This window comes from Hemiscyllium ocellatum, chromosome 12, assembly GCF_020745735.1.
Source record: "Hemiscyllium ocellatum isolate sHemOce1 chromosome 12, sHemOce1.pat.X.cur, whole genome shotgun sequence".
Lineage (NCBI taxonomy): Eukaryota > Metazoa > Chordata > Chondrichthyes > Orectolobiformes > Hemiscylliidae > Hemiscyllium > Hemiscyllium ocellatum.
Window position 1 is genome coordinate 97,213,603 of NC_083412.1, and position 26,590 is coordinate 97,240,192.

A 26,590-nucleotide genomic window follows, 5' to 3' on the forward strand; every position below is an offset into this window, starting at 1 on the left:
ATCCTCGCTTCTGATCTGAGGCTAATTTCTTTCTGCTTTACTGAGACTAAGGTATAGATAACGAAAAGCATTCTGGAATTCCCTCCTTAAATCTATCCAGCCCTCTCTCCTCCTATAACATGCTCCCTAAAACTCTGAGGACAAACTTTGATTTACATCCAGTATCTCCTGATGCGACCTGGTGTCAATTATTGGTGGGAAATGCTGCTGGGGAGCACCTTGGGATGTTAAGGCACTATATAAATGCAAGCCACTGTTTTTGGTGTGATCTCACTCAATACAACTGCTCCACATCGAATCTGTAGCACTGTGACAAAGCTGTTCAATCCATTTGCTCCATGTGGGGTCCACGCTCCTCGTCAACTTCCATTCACTCTTTGAGGTGATTCCCTCCCTGTCATGATATTTCTCAATCCTCCCAAGTTGACAGGTCAGTATAAACTGGCAGTTTTCCTGAATTCAATATTCTCTAAACTCCTCACAGTGTGTGGGAAATGCGATGCATTGAACTTATCTCGCCCAGAAATGGCAGATTTGAAGAAGAGACCCCTCTGGCCCCAGCACTTGAGGCGACTGAGGTGACCACCCCCTTACATTTCCCTGAATGAAATTCCCATGGGAATTTTGTCACGAGGAGTGCACTGGTTCCCAATAACGGTACCCTCTAAAGCAGAAGGGTTAGACTATTTGGCCCTTCAACCTTAGCCTCACCATTCTGTGACATGTTGGTTGATTTGACTATAGACTGAACTTCAGTTTCCTGCCAGCTCCCCATGACCCTGCCCTCGATCCATCAGAAATCGGTCTAACACAGCCCAGAATCAACCCAAGAGCTCACCAGGGGAGAGACTTCTAATGACAAAGCAGTGAAGAAATTTCTCGTCACTTCCATCATCAAAGGGAGAGCCCTTATATTGACACTGTGGCCCCTGTTCCAGACTCCCACGACAGTAACATCCTCTCAGCATTGACTCTTGTCAAGCCCATTTGGAATCCCATATCATTCAGAAAAATAACTTCCTTTTAAACGCTCATTGATATAGACTCAAACTGCTTAACATTTCCATGTAAAATGATCCCTTCATCCCAGGAATGAGCTTGCTGAACCCTTTCCTGAATTGCTTCCAATGTAAGTCTATCCTTCCTGATCCTCTCTCTCAACGTTGGAAAAACTAAAGAACTGATCATTGACTTCATATAGAAAGGAGGAGACTATGCCCACATTGACATCATCGGAGCGGAGATTGAGAGGGTTGAGAGTGTCAAGTTCCTAGGTGTGACGATAACTGACAACCTGTCCTGGATTTCACATGGTGATGTGACGGTCAAGAAGACACAAAAGCACCTCATCTTCCTCAGATGGCAAGGAAATTTGGCATGTCCAAAAGGACCCTCACCAACTTTTACAGATGCATCATAGACAACATTCTATCTGGATACATTCTGGCCTGGTATAGCAACTGCTCTGCCCAGGTCTGTAAGAAACCTGAGAAGGTGATGTGCACAGCCCAGACCATTACGGAAGCTAACCTCCCATCCATGGACTCCATTTACACCTGGTGTTGCTGTGGAAAGGCTGTCAACATCATCAATGTAGACAGGCAAGCGGCTGGAAGAACACAGCAAACCAGGCAGCATTAGGAGGTGGAAAAGTTGACAGTTCGGATGTAATCCTTCTTCAGGACTTTTGTCTCGAAAATCATCAAGTACCCCTCCCGTCCCGGTAATGCTTTCCTACAACCTCTTCCATTGTGCATAATATACAGAATACTTCAACACACGCACCATCAGGTTGAAGAACAGCTTCTTCCCTGCCATTATTAGACTTTTAATAATGCTGATCTTGTTCATGTTGATTTTGCTTTGCTCAAGTCTCGTGCAGTGTAATCTGGATGCCTCACTCTGTCTAAGCACCCTATGACCTGTACATTCTTGCTTAATATGATCTGCCTGTACTGCTCATAAACAAAGTATTTCACTGTATTTAGGTACACATGACTACAATAAATCAAGTCAAGTAAGCTCATGATTGTACAGAGTACTCCAGGTGAAACATCACCAATACCCTGTACAAGGGAGTCAAAACCTCCTCGTTTTTATACTTCCATCTCCTTAGCAGGAAACAACATGCCATTTGCCTTCCCAATCACTTGCTGTCCCTGTACGACACCTTTATCTGATTTATGTGCTAAGACACTCAGATCCCTCTGTACTGCGACCTTCTGCAATCTCTCTCCATTGAAATAATGATCTGCTTTCCTCTTGGAATGTAATGGGAGGAAGCCCTGGAAAGGAAACATCTGAGTTAAACAGCAGGAGAGCAAACACCCCACCTTCTCTTGGCTGACCTTGAATCCATACAAGGCTGAAACAAAATGACTTCGCTGGAAATCTCTGGGGCCTCTGTTCTTGTTGATAGTAACTTTCACAATTGAATGCAATAAGTGTGGGTCTCCTTTGAGTCAGGTGGGTGTGGGATCAGAACTCACTCCAAAATTCAGAGCTGTGGTAATTCAGGTGAAGTTGTTTTTTGGATGAGATGTTAAACTAAGGCCCAAGCCCTCTTTCGTGTGGATATAAAATATTCCAAGGCACTATTTCATGGAATGGTTCTAGCACAGAGACAAGCCACTCAACCCATGTCGGTGCTAGCTTTCTTCAAGGGAAATTCCCTCGTTTCAGTTATTCTAATATCCCTAAATGCTTTTTTCCTCTTCAGGTGATTATCAAATTCTGGAAAAGAAACACATTTTATCGAAGCTTTTCATCTTGTACACATCAGGAAAACTCACAAGAAACAGTGATACAAAGGGCATTACCAATCAGAGTCAACCTGCCTTGATTAAAGCATAATAAAGATTGACAGTTAACTGTCAGTCATCATCAAACTGGTACATTCTCTATGGCAACACCTCTACCAATCAGAGTCCACTTGCCAAACAGTCTGCACTCTCCTCACATGAAGTGTCAATGTTGTTCTCCCTATTCATTAGTATTTTTGTGAATGCAAAATGGAAAACTTCACGAAAATGTGTCTATTTCAGCAATCCTCAAGTATTATACCACAAAAACAACTCTTTGTATCTAAATCCTTCTAAAATCTAAAACTGAATTTGTTTCAACCACACTCCCAGGCAGTGCATTCTAGATCCTAGATATTCACCAACAAAATTCTCTGAGGAATAGAGGAGCTGAATATTATTTAAATGGATAAAGACTACAGAAAGCTGCAGAAAGGAGACGTCTGGGAGTCCTCATCCATGAATCACAAAAAGCTAGGAGTCGAGTTTGACTGATAATAGGGAAGGTAAATGGAATGCTCTTTATTTCAAAGGGAATGGAGTATAAAAGTCAGGAGAGTTTGCAAAATCAATACAGGTCAGACCACAGCTGGAATACAGTGAACAGTTTTGGGGCCCCTTATCTAAGGAATGATATATTGGCATCAGAGAAGGCTCAGACCAGATATGGCTCACCAGGCTAAATTGTTTTAGATTAGATTAGATTACTTACAGTGTGGAAACAGGCCCTTCGGCCCAACAAGTCCACACCGACCCGCCGAAGCGCAACCCACTCATACCCCTAACCTAACACTATGGACAATTTAGCATGGCCAATTCACCTGACCTGCACATCTTTGGACTGTGGGAGGAAACCGGAGCACCCGGAGGAAACCCACACAGACACAGGGAGAACGTGCAAACTCCACACAGTCACTCGCCTGAGGCGGGAATTGAACCTGAATTGAATCATGATGGAGGAGCTGAGTTATCAGGAAAAGTTGAGTAGTTTAGGTCTATAATTATTGGAGTTTAGAAAAATGAAAATCAACCTGACTGAATTATATAGCTTTCTTCGGAGCCAGGACAGGGGAGACTTGGAAATTTGTTTACCCTTGGGGGAAGAGTCCAGGACCCGAGGAAATAATCTTAGAATAGGGATTCACAGGTCAAGATCGTGATGAGGACAAATTTCTTCCCTCAGAGGGTTGTCAATCTGTGAAAATTTTGCAAACCAGTACTTTCAAGGCTGAGTCATTAAGCATATTAAAGGCTGAGATAGATGTTTATTCAATAAGGGAACCAATGGTTATGGAGAAAGGGAGGAAAGTGGAGTTCAGGATTATCAGATTTGCCGTTAATTCAATGAATGGCAGCACAGACTCGATGGCTGAATGGCCTCTTTCCGCTCCGTTGTCCTATGGTCTTGTAGTCTACTGTTGCCACTATCTGATTTGCCAAAAATCTGTCTCCTCTGGTTCTTGACCTGTTCACCAAAGGGTAAAGGTTCTCCGTATCTATTTTGTCCAGAGCTTTTGTGATTTTGAACAACACTGGGGCAGAGACTGTTCTCTCTGGTGCCACGGCATTTCTCATTTCATCCTTTCGTTAACAAAATTAAAAACAGATGATCTGGTCATTATCACATTGCCGCCTGGGGGCTTATGCTGTACACACGCTTTTGGCTCTCACAGGAGCTGGTGGTGGAGTGGGAATATCATTGGTCAAAAATATACCAGAGGCTCAGGATATATCCCACCATGTCCATTAATATTCAGCACTCTCAGCTTCTGGAATACAGATTCAAACCGGGAATCAAGAGCTAGTCTCAGTAATTTTACCCACAAAATCATAACTGTTAGTTTTTAAAAATAACCATCTAGTTCACTCATGTCCTTTAAAGAAGGAAACTGTCGTCGTTATCGAATCAAGACAAGCAGGAGGCTGGAAAAACACAGTAATCCAGGCAGCATGCAGATGCTGGAATCCAAGGTAGACAAGCAAGAGGCTGTGTTCCCTCTCCCTCCTGATGCTGCCTAAAATAAAAGCAAATTACTGCGGATGCTGGAATCTGAAACCAAAAGAGAAAATGCTGGAAAAACTTGATACTGCCAGACTAGCTGAGATTTTCCAGCATTTTCTCTCCTGATGCTGCCTGCCTTGCTATGTCCCTCTCCCTCCTGATGCTGCCTGCCTTGCTATGTCCCTCTCCCTCCTGATGCTGCCTGCCTTGCTGTGTCCCTCTCCCTCCTGATGCTGCCTGCCTTGCTATGTCCCTCTCCCTCCTGATGCTGCCTGCCTTGCTGTGTCCCTCTCCCTCCTGATGCTGCCTGCCTTGCTGTGTCCCACTCCCTCCTGATGCTGCCTGCCTTGCTGTGTTCCCTCTCCCTCCTGATGCTGCCTGCCTTGCTGTGTTCCTCTCCCTCCTGATGCTGCCTGCCTTGCTGTGTTCCTCTCCCTCCTGATGCTGCCTGCCTTGCTGTGTCCCTCTCCCTCCTGATGCTGCCTGCCTTACTGTGTCCCTCTCCCTCCTGATGCTGCCTGCCTTGCTGTGTCCCTCTCCCTCCTGATGCTGCCTGCCTTGCTGTGTCCCTCTCCCTCCTGATGCTGCCTGCCTTGCTGTGTCCCTCTCCCTCCTGATGCTGCCTGCCTTGCTGTGTCCCTCTCCCTCCTGATGCTGCCTGCCTTACTGTGTCCCTCTCCCTCCTGATGCTGCCTGCCTTGCTGTGTCCCTCTCCCTCCTGATGCTGCCTGCCTTGCTGTGTCCCTCTCCCTCCTGATGCTGCCTGCCTTGCTGTGTTCCCTCTCCCTCCTGATGCTGCCTGCCTGCCTTGCTGTGTCCCTCTCCCTCCTGATGCTGCCTGCCTTGTTGTGTTCCTCTCCCTCCTGATGCTGCCTGCCTTGCTGTGTCCCTCTCCCTCCTGATGCTGCCTGCCTTGCATGTGTCCCTCTCCCTCCTAATGCTGCCTGGCTTGCTGTGTTCTTCCAGCCTCCTGCCTGTCTACCTTGTATTCAAGCATCTGCAGTGTTTTTGTCCTTATCTAGTCTGGTTTACATGTGACTTCTCATGTTCATTCACAGGATGAGGGCATCACTGGCTAGGACAGCTTTTGTTGCCCATCCCAGAGGGCAGTTGAGAGTCAACCCCTTTGCTATGGGTCTGGAGTCACATGTAGGCCAGACCAGGTAAGGACAGCAGTTTCCTTCCCTAAAGGACATGAATGAACCAGATGGGTTTTTCCAGACAATCGATTCATGGTCATCGTTAGATTCTTAACTTCAGATATTTATTGAATGCAAATTCTGCTATCTTTCATGATGGGATTCGAACTCAGAATATTACCATCTGGATTAACAGTCCAGCAACAATACCACTAGGCCATCCACTCATGGCAAAGCTTAACTGTGCTCTGAAAAGGTCTATTAAACCATTCACTTCAAGGGCAAATCAAGACAGATAACCAACACTCACCATACCACTCAGACCAATGAGAGAATAAAGAAGAACATTTAAGTGAGATAGTAATTACTTTTCAGAATGTGCTGAAAGATGCTATAAAAATGCATGTCCATTTTTTTTCCACCAATGGAATTACCTTAAACAAGAGAAGTGAAGATAGTTGAGACCATGAGATCAGGGACACACAATGAACCATGTCTAAACCACCCCCCCCCCACGTCCTACACTGGCGTACCATTCCAGCAAGGCTGGGAGACTGGGGGCAGGAGGTCAAACGTTAAAGTCATCCCTTTCAGAATTTATAGATGTAACTCGCAGCAACTTTAGCTTCAAGGCAAAACGTCTGGCAGACCTTATTTCTGTACTTGCTGCTGATAGAGAAAGATAGAGCTGAATTTATTAAGCTCTTGGAAATGTCTGTACACAGTCCAACATTTGATAAACTGCTCAGAGGTTCAGTGTCTGTTGCATCGGCAAATGCCAGAAACTAAATGAAGAGAAAATAAATCATGAAATCGTAGAACAATACAGCACAGTAGGAATCCTCGTGGTCATCAAATGTGGGCCAGTTCTTTCAATGAGCCATCAAATTATGTTCAATCTCCCACTCATGGCCCTGTGTCCCTGGAGCTTTTCGTCCTTTGCATAGTTACCCAATTCCCTTTTAAAGGGTAAGATTGAACCCGTATTCAACAATCTGTTAGCCCAACCAAATCCTAAACCACTCCTTACCCCCACCTCGCCTCTCACCTCAATCCTCACAACTGGTCAGTGACCTTCAAATTCGGGGAAATCTTTGGAAGGGACATCATTTGAATTTGCCGCTGGCTTCAGCAATTTTCCTCCTGTCAACAATCCCTAACACTAACTGCCCGCATCATCACCTTTCACTGACGCAGGTCAGAGAGGCAATTGACTCGTCACATTGTGACTCAACCATAAACTCAGAAACTCGAGTAATATTCTGGGTTTGAATCATGCCACAACAGATGGTGGAATTTGTATTCACCTGTGACCAGGAGTTAAGGGTCTAATGATGACCATGAACTATTGTTGATTGTTGGGAAAACCCAGCTGGTTCACTAATACCCATTAAGGAAGGCAATCTGCCAGTTACCTGGTCTGAACTACATGTAACTCCAGGCAGTGTGGTTGACCTACAGTTGCCCTCTGGACCCCTGAGGATGGATATTAAATGCATTCCCAGCCAGCAATGCCCACATCCTGTGAAAACACCTTCAAGCAAGGTACACACTCACAAATGGACCAAGAGCCCTGGTGCTGTGAGGCAGCAGTGCTAACCACTGAGCCACCGTGCCACCCACAATATTGAACTTGTACAAGACCTACAATTGACTTCAGCTGGAGTATTGTGTACAGCAAGGGGCTCCACATTACAGGAAAGAGGTGAACCCATCGGAGAGGGTGAATAAACCATTGAGCAGAATGGTTCCAGGAATGAGAAATTGCTGAAGCCAGCGGCAATGAGGATAGATTGAAAAAGTTGGGACTGCTGTCCTTGGAGGGAAGAAGGTTGAGAAGAAATCTGATAAAGGTTTTCAAAATCATGAGTGGACTGGACAGAGTAGATAGGGATACGCTGTTCCCACTTGGAAAAGGAGCAAGGACGAGAGGGCAGAGATTTAAAGGGAGGGGTGAACAAATCAAGAGTGAACTAAGAAAGAACTCTTTAGCAGTAGTTAGGGTTTGGAGTGCACTTTCCAGAAATGTGCTGGAGGTACATACCAGGCTCAATTGGAGCATGTAAGAGGGGCGTTGGTCAATTATTTGGATTGAAATAGTGTTCAGAGATATGGGGAAAAGGCTGAAGATAGGCACGAGGTAATGATGCATGCTTAAAGAGCTAGTGCAGACATGTTGGGCTGAATGGCCTCCTTCTGTACATAAGCAATTTGTGATTTTGTGAACAGTGGCCTAGGCTAATGTTCAGGAGACATGGGTCCAAATCCAATTTAACCAACTGATTTTTTTTTAACTGTATTGAGAAGCTGTCATCTCAGTGGCAGCACCCATGAAACCATCCCCTCTGATTGTCAAACCCATCTGGTTCAAAGTTGCCCTTGAGGGAAGGAAATCTGCCTCCCTCACCTACTCCAGCCTACATGTGACTCCATCCCAACGAGGTTGACTCTTAGCTGCCCCCTGAAATGGCCCTCAGTTCAAGGGCAGTTAAGGAGGGGGTAACAAAGACTGGCCGTGTCTGCCATAGGCTGTCATCCCATAAAGAGAGGGAAGGAGTACACATTCAACATCAGAGCAGTGCCCAGTGCAGCTCAGGTGTGGGGATGAGGTCTTTCTGGTTTGGCCATCCTTGGCTCCAATTTTCCCTTGCTGTCTTTTTTTTACGAACTCTAGCCTTTTTCCTGTTCAGGAAAGGTGGATATTCACACCCACTCCAACCACAAATAACTTGCAGGTAAAAACAATGACTGCAGATGCTGGAAACCAGACTCTGGATCAGTGGTGCTGGGAGAGCACAGCAGTTCAGGCAGCATCCGAGGAGCAGCGAAATCGACGTTTCGGGCAAAAGCCCTTCATCAGGAATAAAGGCAGTGAGCCGGAAGCGTGGAGAGATAAGCTAGAGGAGGGTGGGGTGGGGAGAGAGTAGCATAGAGTACAATGGGTGAGTGGGGGAGGGGATGAAGGTGATAGGTCAGGGAGGAGAGGGTGGAGTGGATAGGTGGAAAAGGAGATTCTGGCTCAGTGGTGCTGGAAGAGCACAGCAGTTCAGGCAGCGTCCGAGGAGCAGCGAAAGGATTTTTGCCCGAAACGTCGATTTCGCTGCTCCTTGGATGCTGCCTGAACTACTGCGGTCTCCCAGCACCACTGATCCAGAAACAAATAACTTGTACACTGTTACCGTGATTCTCTCATCCTTGTCGTCCAGGTGGACACCGTCCTTCTTCCATGAGATGGTTGGCTCCGGATGCCCACGAGGAGGTTGGCATTCCATGACGGATGGTTCACCCGCTGCCACCATAACATCGGAAGGGTTCTGTCGGAAATCATCCCGGAGAACTGAAGAGAGACAACACAAGAGTTCTGTTAGCAAAGTGACTCCTTACAAAGCTGGCCCAGCTGACTGACTCACAAGGATGGAGGAGGAGCACCAACCCATACTTCTGTTGTTCAATGAACAGTTCACACTAACATTGCCACATCTGCAGTCACTGTTGTGTTCAGCTAATGTCAGTCTTATCCAATCCAGTCTTGGTCACCCTGAATTCAGTCTCTATCAAGACAATGAATTATCTTTGCGACCTTCTCCCCAGCCCCATGTCCCCCACCCCCCCCCCCCCCTCCTCCCAGTTATCTCTTCACCCTGGAGGCTCCCTACCTCATTCCTGATGAAGGGCTTTTGCCCGAAACATTGATTTTCCTGCTCCTCAGATGTTGCCTGACCTGCTGTGCTTTTCCAGCACCACTCTGATCTCTAGCATCTGCAGTCCTCACTTTTGCCTGATTGATTTTAACCTTACTGTGAATCCTCTTGCAAGGATGCCGGCTTTGAAGAAGTTCTCCTCCTCTCTCTACAAGAATCTCAGTGAGCCTGTCTCTCACTGCAACTCCCAGGTCATCTCCTCTGCTCTGAAGACCCATCACCTTCATCCCACCTCCATCCACCTAGTCTACTGTTGGCTACCTTCTTCCCACTCCCACCATCTCCTATTTAACTCTCCACCCCAGAGGCTCCCTGCCTTCATTCCTGATGAAGGGCTTTTACCCGAAACGTCGATTTTCCTGCACTTTGGATGCTGTCTGACCTGCTGTGCTTTTCCAGCATGACTCTGATCTGGATTCTGATCTCCAGCATCCGCAGTCCTCATTTTTGCCAAGTCTTTCTGCAGCCTCCTCATTTCCTCAACACTACCTGACCCTCCAACTACCTTTGTGTCATTTGCAAACGTAATAACAATGCCCTCAGTTTGTTTATCTGATCATTAATGTACATCAATAGCTGTGGTCTCAACACTGACCCCTGTGGAACTCCACTAGCCACCGGCTGCAATCCTTTATCCCCACTCTCTGTTGTCTGGCAGTCAGCCAATCCTCTATCCATGTCAGTATCTTGCCCCTAACATCATGGATTCTTTCTTATTTAGCAGCCTCATGTGCGGCACCTTGTAAAAAGCCTTCTGGAACTCCAGATGTAGGTTGTTCTGCTGTAATGCTCATTTTGTTAATTTGAATTTGCTATAATCTGTTTGGTGAATTGGGAACACTGTTTCTACACTGTGAACATTTGATGCGTGTATTGATTATAACACGATTCCGGCCCATTTGTGTTTAAATGGTGCTGCCACTAAGCGATTTTCTTATAACATGGGATTGCGAACAGAACTACCGCGTTATAGCAGAACTGACTGGAGATCAGAACCGCTGGCTATCAAGGTGCTGATTCTGCCCTATTTTACCATACACTTCCAAATAACTCAGCCTTAATTATGGATTCTAAAATCTTACCAATGACTGAGGTCAGACAAATCGGCCCAGTTTCCTGTCTTGTACCTCCTTCCCTTCTTAAACAGGCGTGTTTCCAGCTCTCTCCCTCTACCATGTCTCTCTCTGTCTCTGTCTCTCTCTGACCCTGTCTCTCTCTGTCCCTGTCTCTCTCTGTCCCTATCTGTCTTTGTCCCAATTTCTCTCTGTCCATGAGTACCTCTGTCCCTGTCTTTCCGTCCCTGTCTCTCTCAGTCCCTGTCAATCTCTGTCCCTGTCTCTTTCAGTCCCTGTCTCTCTCTCTCTCTCTCTCTCTCTTTGCCTAACAGTAGACCCAGTTACTGAGCTGGGAAAAAAAACACATCCTGACAATTGCAGAAGCCCCTATTGGGTCACTGATAAGAACATGCTATATAGAATTTACATCCATTTCATTTCCATTAGTGAGGTAAAGACTAGTCTGAAAACCAGGCTGAACTTCTGAAGGGTTGTACAGTTACCTGGTATTCAAAAATTGAGCAATTAGTGTTACGCAATTGCCAACTTCCAACTCTGTCAATCCAGCAACATAATTAAGCTTCGCAAACCAGGTCAAACACTCGACACATCAAAATATTTGGAAGGAGGAGGGGTGAGGGGAGCAACACAATTAGTCAGGAAGAGATCTGACTCAGGTTTCCAGCTGAACTAAGTGTCAAAGAACAGAAAATGCCTCCAGCAGAGTAGGCCGCAGAGTGAAAGAGAATAATTAAACTCAGGGTGGGAGCTTTGCAAGAGACTGACGATGCTAGTACAGAGGTTAAAAGCATTGCCAAGAGCCAGAGAAGTAGAACAATGCCAGGCAATGGCCATCACCAATAAGAGACAAGCTAACCACTGCCCCTTCACATTCAATGGTGTTACTATCAGTGAGTCCCCCACTGTCAACATCCTGGGGTTACCATAGACTAGAAGCTCAACTGGATTCTTCACATAAACACACTGCCTACAAGAGCAGGTCAGAGGCTAGGAATACAACAGTGAGTAACTCACTTCCTGACTCCCTAGAGCCTGTCCACCATCTATAAGGCACTGTGGTAGTGGGCAGCACGGTGGCATAGTGGTTAGCACTGCTGCCTCACAGCACCATGAACCCAGGTTCAATTCCTGCCTCAGGCGACTGACTGTGTGGAGTTTGCACATTCTCCCCGTGTCTGCGTGGGTTTCCTCCGGGTGCTCCGGTTTCCTCCCACAGTCCAAAGATGTGCAGGTCAGGTGAATTGGTCATGCTAAATTGCCCCTAGTGCTAGGGTAGGGGTATGGGTGGGTTGTGCTTCGACGGGTTGATGTGGACTTGTTGGGCCAAAGGGTCTGTTTCCACACTGTAAGTAATCTAAAGTCAGCAGTGTGATGGAATACCCCCCACTTGCCTGGATGGATACAGCTCCAACAACACTCAAGAAGCTCGACACCATCCAGGACAAAGTAGCCGCTTGACTGGCACCACATCCACCAACATCAACTCCCTCCACCACTGACACCCAGTAGCAGCAGAGCACTGGGATGCGCTGCAGAAACTAACCAAAGATCCTTAGACATCACCTTCCGAATTCATGTCCTCCAACATTTAGAAGGACAAGGGCAGCAGATACACGGAGAAACCATCCCGTGGAAGATCCCATCTGAGCCATTCACCATCCTGACATGGAAATATATCGCTGCTCCTTCACTGACTCTGGGTCAAAATCCTGGAATTCCCTCCCTCAAGGCATTGTGGGTCAACCCACAGCACATGGACTGCAGCAGTTCAGGAAGGCAGCTCACTCCCACCTTCTCCTTGGCAACTAGGGATGGGAAATTAAACCAACAATTTCCTCATCCCACAAGTGAATTTAAAAAAAATCAAAGAACGAGTTCCTACTCCCGAGAAATTGGCACCACAATCCAGTGTGATACTGAAGTGATGCTGTCATTCAGTGACATTAAAGTCTCACTTAGCTTCCCTCTTTGATAGATGTTAAAGATCCCAGTTGTCTCCTTGTATCAGGAGGAACAGCAGGGAGTTCTACCCAGGGCCTTGGTGAATACTTATCCCTCAATCAACATCACAATTATAAAAATGATCTAAGTGAGGTCATTGGTGTTCGTGTTGTGTTTCCCACTTTATAACAGTGATATTCCAAATGATGTGGGGTTGAAGCACTGTTTCCATTGGTACAAGGAACAAGACCAAGATAGCGTAGATTTAACATAACTAGCAAAAGTAGCAATCGTGATGGAGGAGAAAGACTTTCACATAGCAAGTGATCAGGCTCTGGAATGCATGACGGACAGTGCCCTGGAGGCAGGGCCAATTGAGGCAGTCAACAGGAAATTGGATTATTTTCTGGAAAGGATGAATGTTCGGGTTATGGGGAGAAGTCAGGAGACTGGTATCCGGAGAGATGCTCATTTGGAAAGCTGATACAGACACAATGGGCCGAATGGCCTGTTCCTCTGACACAGCAATTCAAAAATGCTTCATCACCTTCCAAAACATGTTGGAGGCAACACTGAAGTTGTGAAGGTGCTCTGGCAGTGCAGGCTCTTTTGCTCCATCCATTGATGGGCTGAAGGGTCTTTTTTTTTATTTATTGCAGGCTGAGGGTGTTGCTTGCCAGGCCAACATTCCCAGAGGGCAGGTAAGAGCCAACCCCATCGCTTTGGTCTGGAGTCACATGTAGGTGAGACTGGATATGGAAGGCAGCTTCCTTCCCTAAAGGACATTAGTGATCCAGATAGATTTTCCAACGACAAAAATATTAGATTCTTAATTCCAGAATTTTTTTTAATACTAATTATGCCACCTACCATGCTGGGACTTGGAGCTGGGTCTCCCATAACATTATCTAGTCGAGCAGGGGAGAGTGAGCATTGCAGATGCTGGAGATCAGAGTCGAGGGTGTGGTGCTGGAAAAGCACAGCAGGTCAGGCAGCATCCGAGGAGCAGGAGAGTTGATGTTTTGGGCATCAGCCCTTCATCAGGAACGAGGCTAGCAGTTTAGACGAGCAGTCTCGCAATAATACCACTACCCTCTCCATGCTTTTTGGGTGTTGTATGATTCTATGATTATTGTGACTTCTTGAAGGAATCTTTTGTTTTCCACAGCTGGAAGCTTTACATTGATATGGCCCTAGCCATAACCACAGGGTGTTACATAGCCCTTTACAGTCAATAAAGTGACAGAATGCCCACTGAGTACCACATCAATCCCTGGTTTAATTTTCCTTTCTGTCTGTATTCCACAACTCTGAAGTTAAACCTAGTGAGTACAATTGGCGAAGATACAATGTTTTGTGACATTTGCCAGATATTTCAGCATAGCCGTTAACTTGTGGGAAATAAATGGGCAAACACTCTCATTAAAATCTGATTAACACCAACACTGATGAACCAATTAGGCAGCTACCAGCGGTTTTGTATTTGCAGCACAAAAAGCTCAAGGTTTCAGTCTTAGCTGGTTCTTTTTTTAAAAAAATACATCTTTCTACACAATTCTGTGTCTCAAATATTGGAGACATTGGAGCAGAAATTGGGCCATTCAGCCCATTGAGTCTGCTACACCATTCAATCATGGCTGACATGTTTCTCAATCCCATTCTTCCTGTAACCCTTGATCCCCTTGATACTCAAAAACCTATCTATCTCCATCTTAAATATACTCAATGACCTGGCCTCCACAGACTTCTGTGGCAGTGAATTCCATAGATTCCCCACTCTCTGGTTGAAGACATTTCTCCTTATCTCCGTTCCAAAAGGACTTCCCTTTACTCTAAAGCTGTGCCCTCAGGTCCTCGTCTCTCCTACCAATGGAAACATCTTCCCAACATCCACTCTGTCCAGGTCACTCAGTATTCTGTAAGTCTCAATTCGATCCCCTCCCTCATCCTTCTAAACTAAATATTGACCTAAGTGTTCACTAGCCTCTAAACTTTCGAACTGCCAGTTGTTTGTGTAACAGACGAACTTCACCAATTAAGGCCAAATTGATTTAAATGCCGCAGGGAAATGTTTGATTGGTTAAATAATGCTACCGTCACAAGCAATCTCACAAGAAATGCCTGTTCTGTTGGATTGGTTGTTCGTCACTGGGAATGATCAGAAAATAAAATCCGTCCAGAAACAGTTGAACCCAACAGCAAGACTCAAGAAAAGAATTAGATTAGATTACTTACAGTGTGGAAACAGGCCCTTCGGCCCAACAAGTCCACACCGACCCGCCGAAGCGCAACCCACCCATACCCCTACCCCTACATTTACCCCTTACCTAACACTATGGGTAAATTAGCATGGCCAATTCACCTGACCCGCACATCTTTGGACTGTGGGAGGAAACCCACGCAGACACGGGGAGAACGTGCAAACTCCACACAGTCAGTCGCCTGAGTTGGGAATTGAACCCGGGTCTCAGGCGCTGTGAGGCAGCAGTGCTAACCACTGTGCCACCGTGCCGCCCATAAAAGAAGAAGCTATTGGATGAGCTGAACACAAAAAGAGCTTTAAAATACCGACGGGGTCAAATAGATAGAAAGAATTTCTGCTTGTAAAGAAAGAAGATTGAAAGGAACATAGATTCAAAGTGATGTGTAAAAATATCAAGGGTGATGTGTGAAAAAAAACACTTCTACCCAGCAAGTAGTTAGGGTCAAGAATGCACTGCCTGGAAATGGGGTGGAGATAGGTTCAACTGAGGCGTTGAAGAGGGGCATTGCTTGGTTATCTGGATAGAGACAATATGCAGGATATGGGGAAAGAGCAGGAGACTGGCAGCGCGTGATAGAATAGTTGTCAGTATGATGGGCTGATCGGCCTCCTTCCATGCAGTAACAATTCTGTGATTCTGGTTCAATAGAATATAAGAACTAGGAGTAGGCCACTCAGCCCCTCGGTCCTGCCCCACCATTTAATATGATCATGGCTGATCTCCTCTAGGCCTCAGTTCTGCTTCCCTGCCCACCCTTCATAGCAGACAGAGTTGACTCATTTTGTCAATGCTTTCTTGATAAGTTTATCCATCCTTGAAAATAGTCTTTGTGCTCCCTTCAGTGTTGCAATACCCTTCGACCCGAAACGTTAACTTTGATTTCTCTCCACAGATGCTGCCAGACCTCATACAATCCCTACGGCGTGGAAACAGGCCATTTGGCCCTCCAGCCAACCCTCCAAAGAGTAACCCACACAGACCCATTCCCCTACCCTACCATTCTACATTTACCCCTTACTAATGCACCCAACCTACACATCCCCAACCAATACGGGCAGTTTAGCATGGCCAGTTCACCCGACCTGCACATCTTTGGACTGTGGGAGAAGACCAGAGCACCCGGAGGAAACCCACACAGACATGTACAGAATATGCAAACTTCACACAGACAGTTGCCCAGGATTGGAATTGAATCCAGGTCCCTGGTGCTGTGAGGCAGCAGTGCAAGCCACCATACCGATTAGATTCCCTACCGTGTGGAAACAGGCCCTTCGGCCCAACAAGTCCACACCGACCCTCTGAAGAGTAACCCACCCAGACTCATTTCCCTCTAACTAATGAACCTAACACTATCTGGCCCGAAACGTCGAATTTCCTGTTCCTTGGATGCTGCCTGACCTGCTGTGCTTTAACCAGCAGCACATTTTCAGCTCTGATCTCCAGCATCTGCAGACCTCATTTTTTACCCTAACACTACGGGCAATTTAGCCTGGCCAATTCACCTGACCTGCACATCTTTGGACTGTGGGAGGAAACCGGAGCACCCAGAGGAAATCCACGCAGACACGGGGAGAATGTGCAAACTCCACACAGGCAGTCACCCAAGACAAGAATCAAACTGGGGACCCTAGTGCTGTGAGGCAGCAGTGCGCCACCGTACCGCCCAAACCTTTTCACGAAATTTCTATTTTTGACCTTTTACAGGCACTTTTTAGTCAACCTGCCCAGATAATTCTGTGACACATCCCAAGAGCTTATGGGATTTGAACCCAGACCTCCTAGTTCTGAGGCAAGGACACTCCCACTGCATCACACAACAGCCCTCAGTTTGGGTAGATGCTGACAGTCTAAAACTAGGAGCTGTAAATAAAGAATAGTGACTTACGACCAATGGGGAATTCAGGGGACAGTAGGTTTACGAGATCGACAGCTGGTCTGAGTCATTTGAGGATTGGCTAGACAGGCTGGGCTGGAAACTGAGTTCTTAAGAAGATTCTGAAGTTTAGACTCTGTTTATCTCTCCACAGATGCTGTCAGATCTGTTGAGTTTCTCCAGCACATCCTATTTTTAATTCAATGTTCAGGAGTCTAGGGCACCTCCCTCTAGACCAAATGCCATTATTCCATCCCCATCTTCCAGGTCTGTCCTAGTGGATGGAGAGGACTTATCCGAGGATGGTGATGGTGGTAACTGGGACATTGCCTGTCAGGTATGATTCTGTACGTATGACAAAGTCAGGGGTTGGCTTTGTCTAGCCTCTGAGACAGCTCTCCCAATTTTGGCACTAGCCCCCAGATGGCAGTCTGGGTAAACAGGGCTGTTTTTATCACTGTTGTTTCCAGTGCCCTCATCAATACTGGGTGGTCTATCAGTTCTGACTCTGAGTTAGATAACTCTTTGTTAAGCGGGATTTGGGACTCAGTGGGCTGAATGGCCTAATTTTGCTCCTATAGTTTATCATTTTAACCGGGATTCTTTGTCTAGTTTGGCCACTGTGTACCCTCAGGCTAATTCTAAGAATGTTAAATAGTGTTCTATCTGAGCTGGCTTCCTTCAACCACCTCACTGGGTAGAATCATTTACACTCAGTTGGTGTACAGTTAAGGAGATGTCCTTTTTTTAATGCAGCAAACCAAATTCTGTGGTCAGACTATCCCAACTTCGCTTCTAAATCTGCCACCAGATTCAATGTTTTGCATTATGAGAGTCTCTTGGAGGTAATATTGTGACATTACAAGTGGTTCATATTAACCTGGCACCATTCCACATTCACAGTTAGTCATTCTTTCATGAGTGGAGTACTGTGCCCCAACAGGTAAATCAGGTCACATGACAATCACATGTCTACAGGGTCTTTGACATAGGGATGAACCTCAAAGTGCTTCATAAAATTGTGAGCAATATTTACACACCAAATCAAATGTGCAGACTGATGGAGAAGGAATGACCAAATGCTTGTGGAAAGAGGTAACTTTAAAGATGGGTAACAAGGAGAGAAGAGCTTTGGAGACGGGAATCAAAACATGAGGCAAGGCCAGAGTGCGACATGGTCAATGCTCTCTGAGCTGAGCTCACAACTTCCACTGAAGGTGGGCAGGTGGGATTGAGGGAAATATGGAGGAGGTGTATGGGGAGAAGGTGGGAGAGAGGGATATGGGGAGATGGAGGGATATGGGGAGGTGCTGGGATAGAGGGATATGGGGAGAAGGTGGGAGTGAGGGATATGGGGAGAAGGTGGGACAGAGGGATATGGGGAGAAGGTGGGCTGGAGGGATATGGGGAGAAGGTGGGACAGAGGGATATGGGGAGAAGGTGGGCTGGAGGGATATGGGGAGAAGGTGGGAGTGAGGGATATGGGGAGAAGGTGGGACAGAGGGATATGGGGAGAAGGTGGGCTGGAGGGATATGGGGAGAAGGTGGGAGTGAGGGATATGGGGAGAAGGTGGGAGTGAGGGATATGGGGAGAAGGTGGGAGTGAGGGATATGGGGAGAAGGTGGGAGTGAGGGATATGGGGAGAAGGTGGGGGTGAGGGATATGGGGAGAAGGTGGGAGTGAGGGATATGGGGAGAAGGTGGGAGTGAGGGATATGGGGAGAAGGTGGGAGTGAGGGATATGGGGAGAAGGTGGGAGTGAGGGATATGGGGAGAAGGTGGGAGTGAGGGATATGGGGAGAAGGTGGGAGTGAGGGATATGGGGAGAAGGTGGGAGTGAGGGATATGGGGAGAAGGTGGGCTGGAGGGATAATGGTCTCAATCTCAGGCTCACAGGCTTTTTCCTGTTTCCACTCAATCTTGTATTTGTCGAGATGAAACCGCCGTTTGTGTGCAGGTGGAATGTATGTCAATCCTGTGTGACAGCCTCAGATGGAAGTGACTGCAAAGAGCCGGGCAGATTACAGACACAAACGCTGTCAAAGTGTGCCTGCGAAATGCCTCTGAGATAATTGTATTGGCTTCAAAAGCTATTCGGTCGGATTAACTGTTAATGAGCTGCTGCCCTGTGACATTTACCATCCACATCAGGTGATGGGTGTGAGATGGAGATTAAACTGGTGTTGCAATGAGCTGTGTTTTCCAAGCCACACTCGCTCAGTGCAATCATCTCCCACAAATATTCACCAATTGGCTTTTGCAAATGTCTTGTGCCTCACTTGAAAGCAGGGTCACGTTTGTGTCAATCATGAACTCTAAATTCCTAATGCGTCCTCACATTTCCCCAGGTAAGGAGCCGAATCTCAGTGGGTAGACCCCCATCGACTTGAGGTCACAAACCCGTTGGCTCAAGGCTCACTTTGATCAGAAATTTCCCCTCAGATCAAAGTGTCGGACAGGCTGGGCAGGGACCTCCATTCAGAAGGAAGACAGATAAGTCATTAGGGTAAACAAGGATCCATTGGTACGAGAAAGTGAGGACTGCAGATGCTGGAGATCAGAGCTGAAAATGTGTTGCTGGAAAAGCGCAGCAGGTCAGGCAGCATCGAAGGAGCAAGAGAATCGACATTTCGGGCATGAGCCCTTCTTCAGGAATGAGGAACCCATCTCCACTTACCTCATTCCTGAAGAAGGGCTCATGCCCGAAATGTCGATTCTCTTGCTCCTTCGATGCTGCCTGACCTGCTGCGCTTTTCCAGCAACACATTTTCAAGCAACGATCCATTGGCAAACTCTCAGGAGCCTGACAGGCTGAGAAAGATGGACATTTAATCAGGAAGGGGATCAATGGGTTTGAGTGACGGGCAGGAAAGTGGACTTAAGGATGATTAGATCAGCTATGATCTCATTGAATGGTGGAGCAGACTCGATGGGCTGAATGGCCTACTGCTAAATCTAAGTCTTCTGCTTTTGTGTGCAAAAGGACTCTGTGATTCTTGCACCAGCCAGATGATGTCTAGTGTCTGTGGAAACAAAGTCCAAATGGAGTCAGAACTCTAACAAATGGCTGGGCTCACAGGACACCAAGCCACTGAAGAGTAAGAATATATTCTGGTTCATTATGAGGACGTGGGTGTCACTGGCTAGGGCTGCTCATCCCTAATTACCCCTGGAGAAGCTAGTGGTGAGTTGTCTTGCTGAATGTGTACAAGGCACTGGCAAATCCTGCAGTCAGTTATCTCATTACTATGAGCCTTACACAGGTCCTTATGTTGATGTTATCTCCAGAACAGTGAGATTACTGGGATCCTGTTACATGCTAAAGAGCAACACAAGCATCGGCTAACCAAAACAGTCCCTGAGAAACTGCCAAACTTAGATGTGAAAGGGGAGAAACAGTCACATAAACAGACAGAGTGAGGCTGGTTGATGATCTGCTGATATGGATGCTGCCTGAACTGCTGTGCTCTTCCAGCACCACTGATCCAGAATCTGGTTTCCAGCATCTGCAGTCATTGTTTTTACCTGATATCTGATTATTGCCTTGTTCACTGGTTGCCCAGTTGTGTAGAATCTCCCTAACTAGTCCCTCAGAATTGACAATGACTTGCTCTCGATCTGGTTCATTTGGTGCTCAGAGGGCTAAGTCTGATGCCAGATCTGAATAGAAGAATAGATTCCCCACAGTCTGGAAGCAGACCATTCAGCCCAACAAGTCCACACCGACCTTCTGAACAGCATCTCACCCAGACCCAACCCCCGACTCTATCCCTGTACCCCTGCATTTCCATGGCCAATATACCTAACCTACACATCACCCAACACTGTGGGTAATATGGCATGGGCTGAAAATGTGTTGCTGGAAAAGCGCAGCAGGTCAGGCAGCATCCAAGGAACAGGAAATTCGACGTTTCGGGCATAAGCCCTTCTTCAGGAATGGATTCTTCAGCCCTTCTCCTGTTCCTTGGGTGCTGCCTAACCTGCTGCGCTTTTCCAGCAACACATTTTCAGCCTGATCTCCAGCATCTGCAGGCCTCACTTTCTCCTCGGTAATATGGCATGGCCAATGCAGCTAATTTGCACATCTTTGGACTGACCTGTGTAATGTGGGTAGCTGGTGGTTGAAGGAGGGTATAGTCAGGTCATGTGGAGATTTGTACATTTCTCTCCAATGGCTTTGCCATCTTCGGCACTTTTCTGAATGAGCTTCTTCCACTTTGACTGTTTGTGGGTCAGGGAGGGATTGAGGAACTTTGACCTCTATAAGACAGTTTTGAGAGTATCTCTGATGTCTCTTTGCTATGGCCTGGGAGTCTCAGCTATGACAAAGTTCTGGTACGGGACGTGTTTTGGGAAGCTGGTGTCGGGTATTAGATGAACTCTCCCAGCAGAACTGGCTACTAATGCACTGGCAGCATGACAGAGGACACTGCTGTTTCTTATCCTCAGACTTGGAGAATCGGGTGAAGGTCCTGCTGCTGGGACCTCTCCAATGCTTTGAGGGGCCCGCTGTAGATCATCCAAATCTCCATAGCTGCTGCCTCATAAACTATCAAGTTTTTTGGTCAGATGCACAGCAGGTCAGGCAGCATCCGAGGAGCAGCAAAATCGACATTTCGAGCAAAAGTCCTTCATTAGGCCCGATGTTTTGCCCGAAACTTTGATTTCCCTGCTCCTCGGATGCTGCCTGACCTGCTATGCTTTTCCAGCACCACACTGATCTAAACTCTGGTTTCCAGCATCTGCAGTTCTCACTTTTGCCTCATAAATTATCACCTCAGTCTCGCGTTTGAAATCTTCAAATATTCCCTTCCTCAGTCAGGCAGAGGCTACGCTAACAGATGGAAAGGGCTGATGAACATGTAGAGCTGTACAGCAAGAAAACAGACCTTTCGTCCGACTCGTCCATGCTGACCAGGTTCCAAAAATAATCTCATCCCATTTGTCAGCACTTGGCCCATATTCCTCTAAACCCTTCCTATTCATATACCCATCCAGATGCATTTTAAATGCTGTAATTGTACCAGCCTCCACCACTTTCTCTAGCAGCTCTTTTCACACACACATCACCCCCTACATGAAAAAGTTACCGCTTAGGTCCCTTTCAAATCTTCCTCCTCTCACCCTAAACCGATGCCTTCAAGGTTTGGACCGTCCCACTCCAGGGAAAAGGCCTTGTCTGTTTACTTTGTCCAGGCTCCTCATGATTTAATAAACCTCTTTCAGGTCACCCCTTAGCCTCCAACGCTCCAGGGAAAACAGTCCCAGCCTATTCGGACTCACACTATAACTCAAACCCTCCAACCTTGGCAACATCCTTGGAAATCTTTCCTGAACACTTTCAAGTTTCACAACATCCTTTGTCTCACAAGGTGACCAGAAGTGACGGTAATATTCCAGAAGTGGCCCAACCAATGTCCCGTACAGCCGCAACATGACCTCCCAACTTCTGTACTCATTGCTCTGACCAATAAAGGAAAGCATACCAAACACCTTCTTCACTATCCTATCGACCTGCAAATCTACTTTCAAGGAGCTATGAACCTGCACTTCAAGGTCTCTTTGTTCAGCAACACTCCCCAGGACCTTACCATTAAGTGTATAAGTCCTGCTTTGATTTGCCTTTCCAAAATGTAGCACCTCGCATTTATCTGAATTAAACTCTATCTGCCACTCCTTGATCCATTGGCCCATCTGATCCTGTGGTAATCTGACATAACCTTCTTCTCTGTCCACTACACCTCCAATTTTAGTATCATCTAGAAATTTTCTGTTTACATCCAAATCATTTATATAAATGATGAAAAGTAGAGGACCGATCCTTGTGGCACACCACTGATCACAGGCCTCCAGTCTGAAAAAGAACCCTCCACCACCACCCTCTGTCTTCTACTTTTGAGCCAGTTCTGTATCCAAATGGCTAGTTTTCCCTGTGTTCCATGAGATCTAACCTTGCTAATCAGTCTCCCATGGGGAACCTTGTCGAACGCCTTCCTGAAGTCCATACACATCACATTTACTGCTCTGTCCTCATCAATACTCTTTGGTCCTTCTTCAAAAAACTCAATCAAGTTTGTGAGACATGATTTCCCACGCACAAAGCCATGTTGACTATCCCTAATCAGCCCTTGCCTTTCCAAATACACGTACATCCTGTCCCTCAGGATTCCCTCCAACATCTTACCCACCACCGATGTCTGGCTCACTGGTCTATAATTCCCTGGCCTTTCCTTACCCCCCTTCTTAAACAGTGACGCAATGTTAGCCAACTGCCAGTCTTCTGATGCCTCACCTGTGGCTATTGATGATACAAATATCTCAGCAAGGGGCCCAGCAATCACTTCCCTAGCTTCCCAAAGAGTTCTCGGGTACACCTGATCAGTGTTCCAGCCTTCATCGAGATCCATAGTAAGACTGTGTAAGATGTGGCTCATTTCCAACCTAAAACTGAAGACAAGAAGCCCGGGCCTGTGCAGGACTTGATCCTGGGACCTCTCGGGAGTCTACAATGTACAAGGTCCTAAGTCAGGATCATACCCCTCAACCAACAAGCCAGTCTCAGGAGTCAATGTGGAAATGAATACAAGGTGCAGCTTAGAAAGAAGACCCTTCAGTCTCAATGGCCAATGGCATTACTTACCTTTCACACAGGTCCTCCCATATTTCTCTTTATCTAAGCCCCACCCCTAGGCCTATCCTACCCCTGTCTCCCTCAAGTTACCTCTCTAGATTTCCATTAAAGGCACCTCTACTCCACACCTCAGTTACTCATTGGAGCAATGAGTTCCAGTACTCTCTACATAAAGAGATATCACCTGAATTCCCAACTGGATTTATTAGCTATTGCCTTATATTAATTAGCCCCTGGTTTTGGATATGCCCATAAATGGGTTGCTGCTAATGACAATCTCATCAGCTTCATGATGAGATGTCCTCCCTCAGGGCATTGTGGGTCTACCTACAGCACATGAACTGCAGCGGTTCAAGAAGACAGCTCACCCCCACCTTCTCAAGGGGCAACTAGGGCCAGACAATAACTGCTGGGCCCAGCCAGCGATGTCCATGTCCCACCAATGAATAAAGAAAAAGAAAGTAGATCATAGCAAGGCAAACCAAACACCAGACCTAGATGCAGTTCCCGAACCAGTTACCAAAGATGTCAATATGGCAGTTCCAATAACACTCAAGAAACTTGACACCAAACATGACAAAGCAGCCCATTTGATTGGCACCATGCCCACCACCTCCAAAATTCACTCCCTCCATCCCAACAGCCAGTAGCAACAGTGGTACCATCTACAAGACACACCGCACCGCAGCACCTCATCGAGTGTCCAATGACAGCACCATCCAAATCCTTGTCCTCCATCATCTAGAAGGACAAGGGCAGCAGATACATGGGAACACCACCTCCTGCAAATTTCCCTCCAAAACATTCACCATCCCATCTTGGAGATATATTGCCATTCCTTCACTGTCGTCGGGTCAAAATCTGGAATTCCCTCTCTAAGGGAGGGAATCAACTGCCCAAAGCACATGGACTGGAGTAGTTCATAAAAGCAACACACCTTCACCAGGAGCAACTAGGGACAAGCAATAAATGCTGGTGCAGCAGCCCCATGAATAAATAGATTTAAAATAAGCACAAAAATCTTACAATTAGTGCAAGTTATATAAACCAGTGAAGTTCTGCAGCATCGCCCCTTTACCCAGAATGTAACTTTTTTAAAAAATCGTTACCTGGATCAAAGTCAAAAACTCAGTGTTTCCAACACTGAGTTTAGGCCAGTTCCAAATTACCCTGATCCCTGTTTTGCTGCAATTTAAATAAAATCTTCAAGTGAATGCTTGCCAATCCGATAAACCGCTGCCAAACTTTGTTTCATTCTTCACTAACTGGTGCTTAGAGGCTGCCCTGCGTTATATCAATGGGCTAACATTCAGAATTATCAGCACATACTCTAGAACAGATCCTAATCCATACCAGCCATTAACGTGTGATTGTTAAAAGTTAAATATTACGTAATTCTGTCTGGTTTTTAACGGAGCTTTCATTGGTTACAGAAACAGAATTAAAATTCCAGCTCAGTGACCTTGTATCAGGAGCTGCTGAAAGTTCACTGCCTGTAATATTGATGCTGTTTCTCACCATACAGCTGTCTCTCTGACTGAGTAATTCCAGCATTTGGTGTTTTTACTTTAGATTTACAGCATCTGTCATCCTTTGCCTTTTGCAGTGATTTTTATTGGTCTGTTTCTTGGACCTCGTTCAGAGTGGTAGCAGTCCTTTCTCGGCATCACTGATTGTGGGTTCAAGTCCCATCGAAGGACTTTGAGCCTATATCCATAACTAACACACAGTGCCAGACCGAGGGAGTGCTGTACTGTCAGAGGTGTTGCCTTTTGAGCTGAAGTATTACCCTGAGGACCCCACCTTCCCTCTCCGGTGGATGGAAATAACTCCAGGGCCCCTGGCACAGTTAACCAATCAAAATGCTAAATAAAGACCCTCATCATTTACCAATTTTACCTGTTTACGGTAACATTGAGAAAGCAGCAGCGGGGTAAGAGCAAGGCAGAGCGGGTAAGAACATTCAGCCCATAAGGCAAAGAAGGAGATGTTGTACATTCCTGATGAAGGGCTCCTGACTGAAATGTTGACTTTCCTGCTCCTCGGTTACTGCCTGACCTGCTGTGCTTTTCCAGCACCACACTTTTCAACAGTGATCCCCAACGCCTACAGTCCTCACTTTGTCTCATTCAATGGGATCATGGCTGATCTGATCATCCTCAATTCCACTCTGCTGGGTTTTCTCTCTAACCACTCATACCCTTCCTGACTAAAAATCTGTCTAGCTCAGCATAGAATACTCAGCCTCGACAGCCCTCTGTAGTAAAGAATTACACAGATTAATTACCCGCTGACAGAAGAAATTCTTTCTTGTTCCTGCCTTAAATGAGCTCTGAGATTGTACCCTCTGGTCTTAGAAAGGAGACAACCTCTCCCTCTTGAGTCCAATAAGAATATTGTACGTTTCAATAAAGTTGCCTCTCATTCTTGCAAACTCCAATGGGTACAGGCCCAATCTACTAAACCTCTCCTTATACATCTGTACTGAGATGGTTGCTGGTTTAAAGTCACGTTGGGACAGTGAGAGCAAAAGCAGACATCACAAGCTGGAGGAGGATGGCTGCTCGATATCACTTTCTTGATAATTTCCTTCCCAGGTGAATTCGGCGAGTGTGTTGTCGCCAGGATAAAGAAGCTCATAGCCTGCAGAGAGTATGCGTCTAACAGCTCTCTCTCTCTCTGTTGTATGGAGATATCAGAAAAACCCCAGGGTTAGCTCACCATCTTCTACTCACTCGTCTCTGCAAATCTCCCCTGAAGAAGCAATAATGTGCCTTTGCTGGCAGTGGAAGGATGAATGCTCAGCCAGTAAATGAAAGAGAGTCTTAGTATGCAAACAAGCCCATCTCCATGGCAAAGAATGAAAAAGGAAATAAGAAAGAGAAGGAAAACAGGCGTTCCAGGCTGGTGCTATTGAACTGCGGTTGCCTCGTTTCCTTTACTTTTCCCACCCTTCAATATTCGTACTTTCTCTGTAATTGTGTGATCTGTCTGTTTGTGAAGGAGGGACTTTAAGAAGGGGTGGAATTTATGTTGTAGAATTATACATTAGCAATTCCTAATTCTCCATTGCTATCGGTTATTTTCGAGTTAAGTACAGAAACCTAGTGAGCAGCTTCTTTTAACCTGAGTTCATCAGTCAGATGAACTGGAGACTTTGGA

At 46.3% G+C, this 26,590-nt stretch overlaps 1 protein-coding gene across 3 annotated transcripts in view; it reads right to left on the reverse strand.

The window, feature by feature from the left end:
- Positions 1 to 26,590, reverse strand: part of robo1 (roundabout, axon guidance receptor, homolog 1 (Drosophila)) — a 364,449-nt gene that overhangs the window by 141,792 nt on the left and 196,067 nt on the right. For 2 of the 3 annotated variants that reach the window (XM_060833868.1, XM_060833867.1), the window contains exon 3: positions 9,122 to 9,279. In XM_060833868.1, the coding sequence (XP_060689851.1) occupies positions 9,122 to 9,279 (158 nt within the window). Of the gene's footprint in view, positions 1 to 9,121; positions 9,280 to 24,537; positions 24,559 to 26,590 lie in introns of those variants that run through there. The other variant, XM_060833869.1, reaches the window with a different exon arrangement.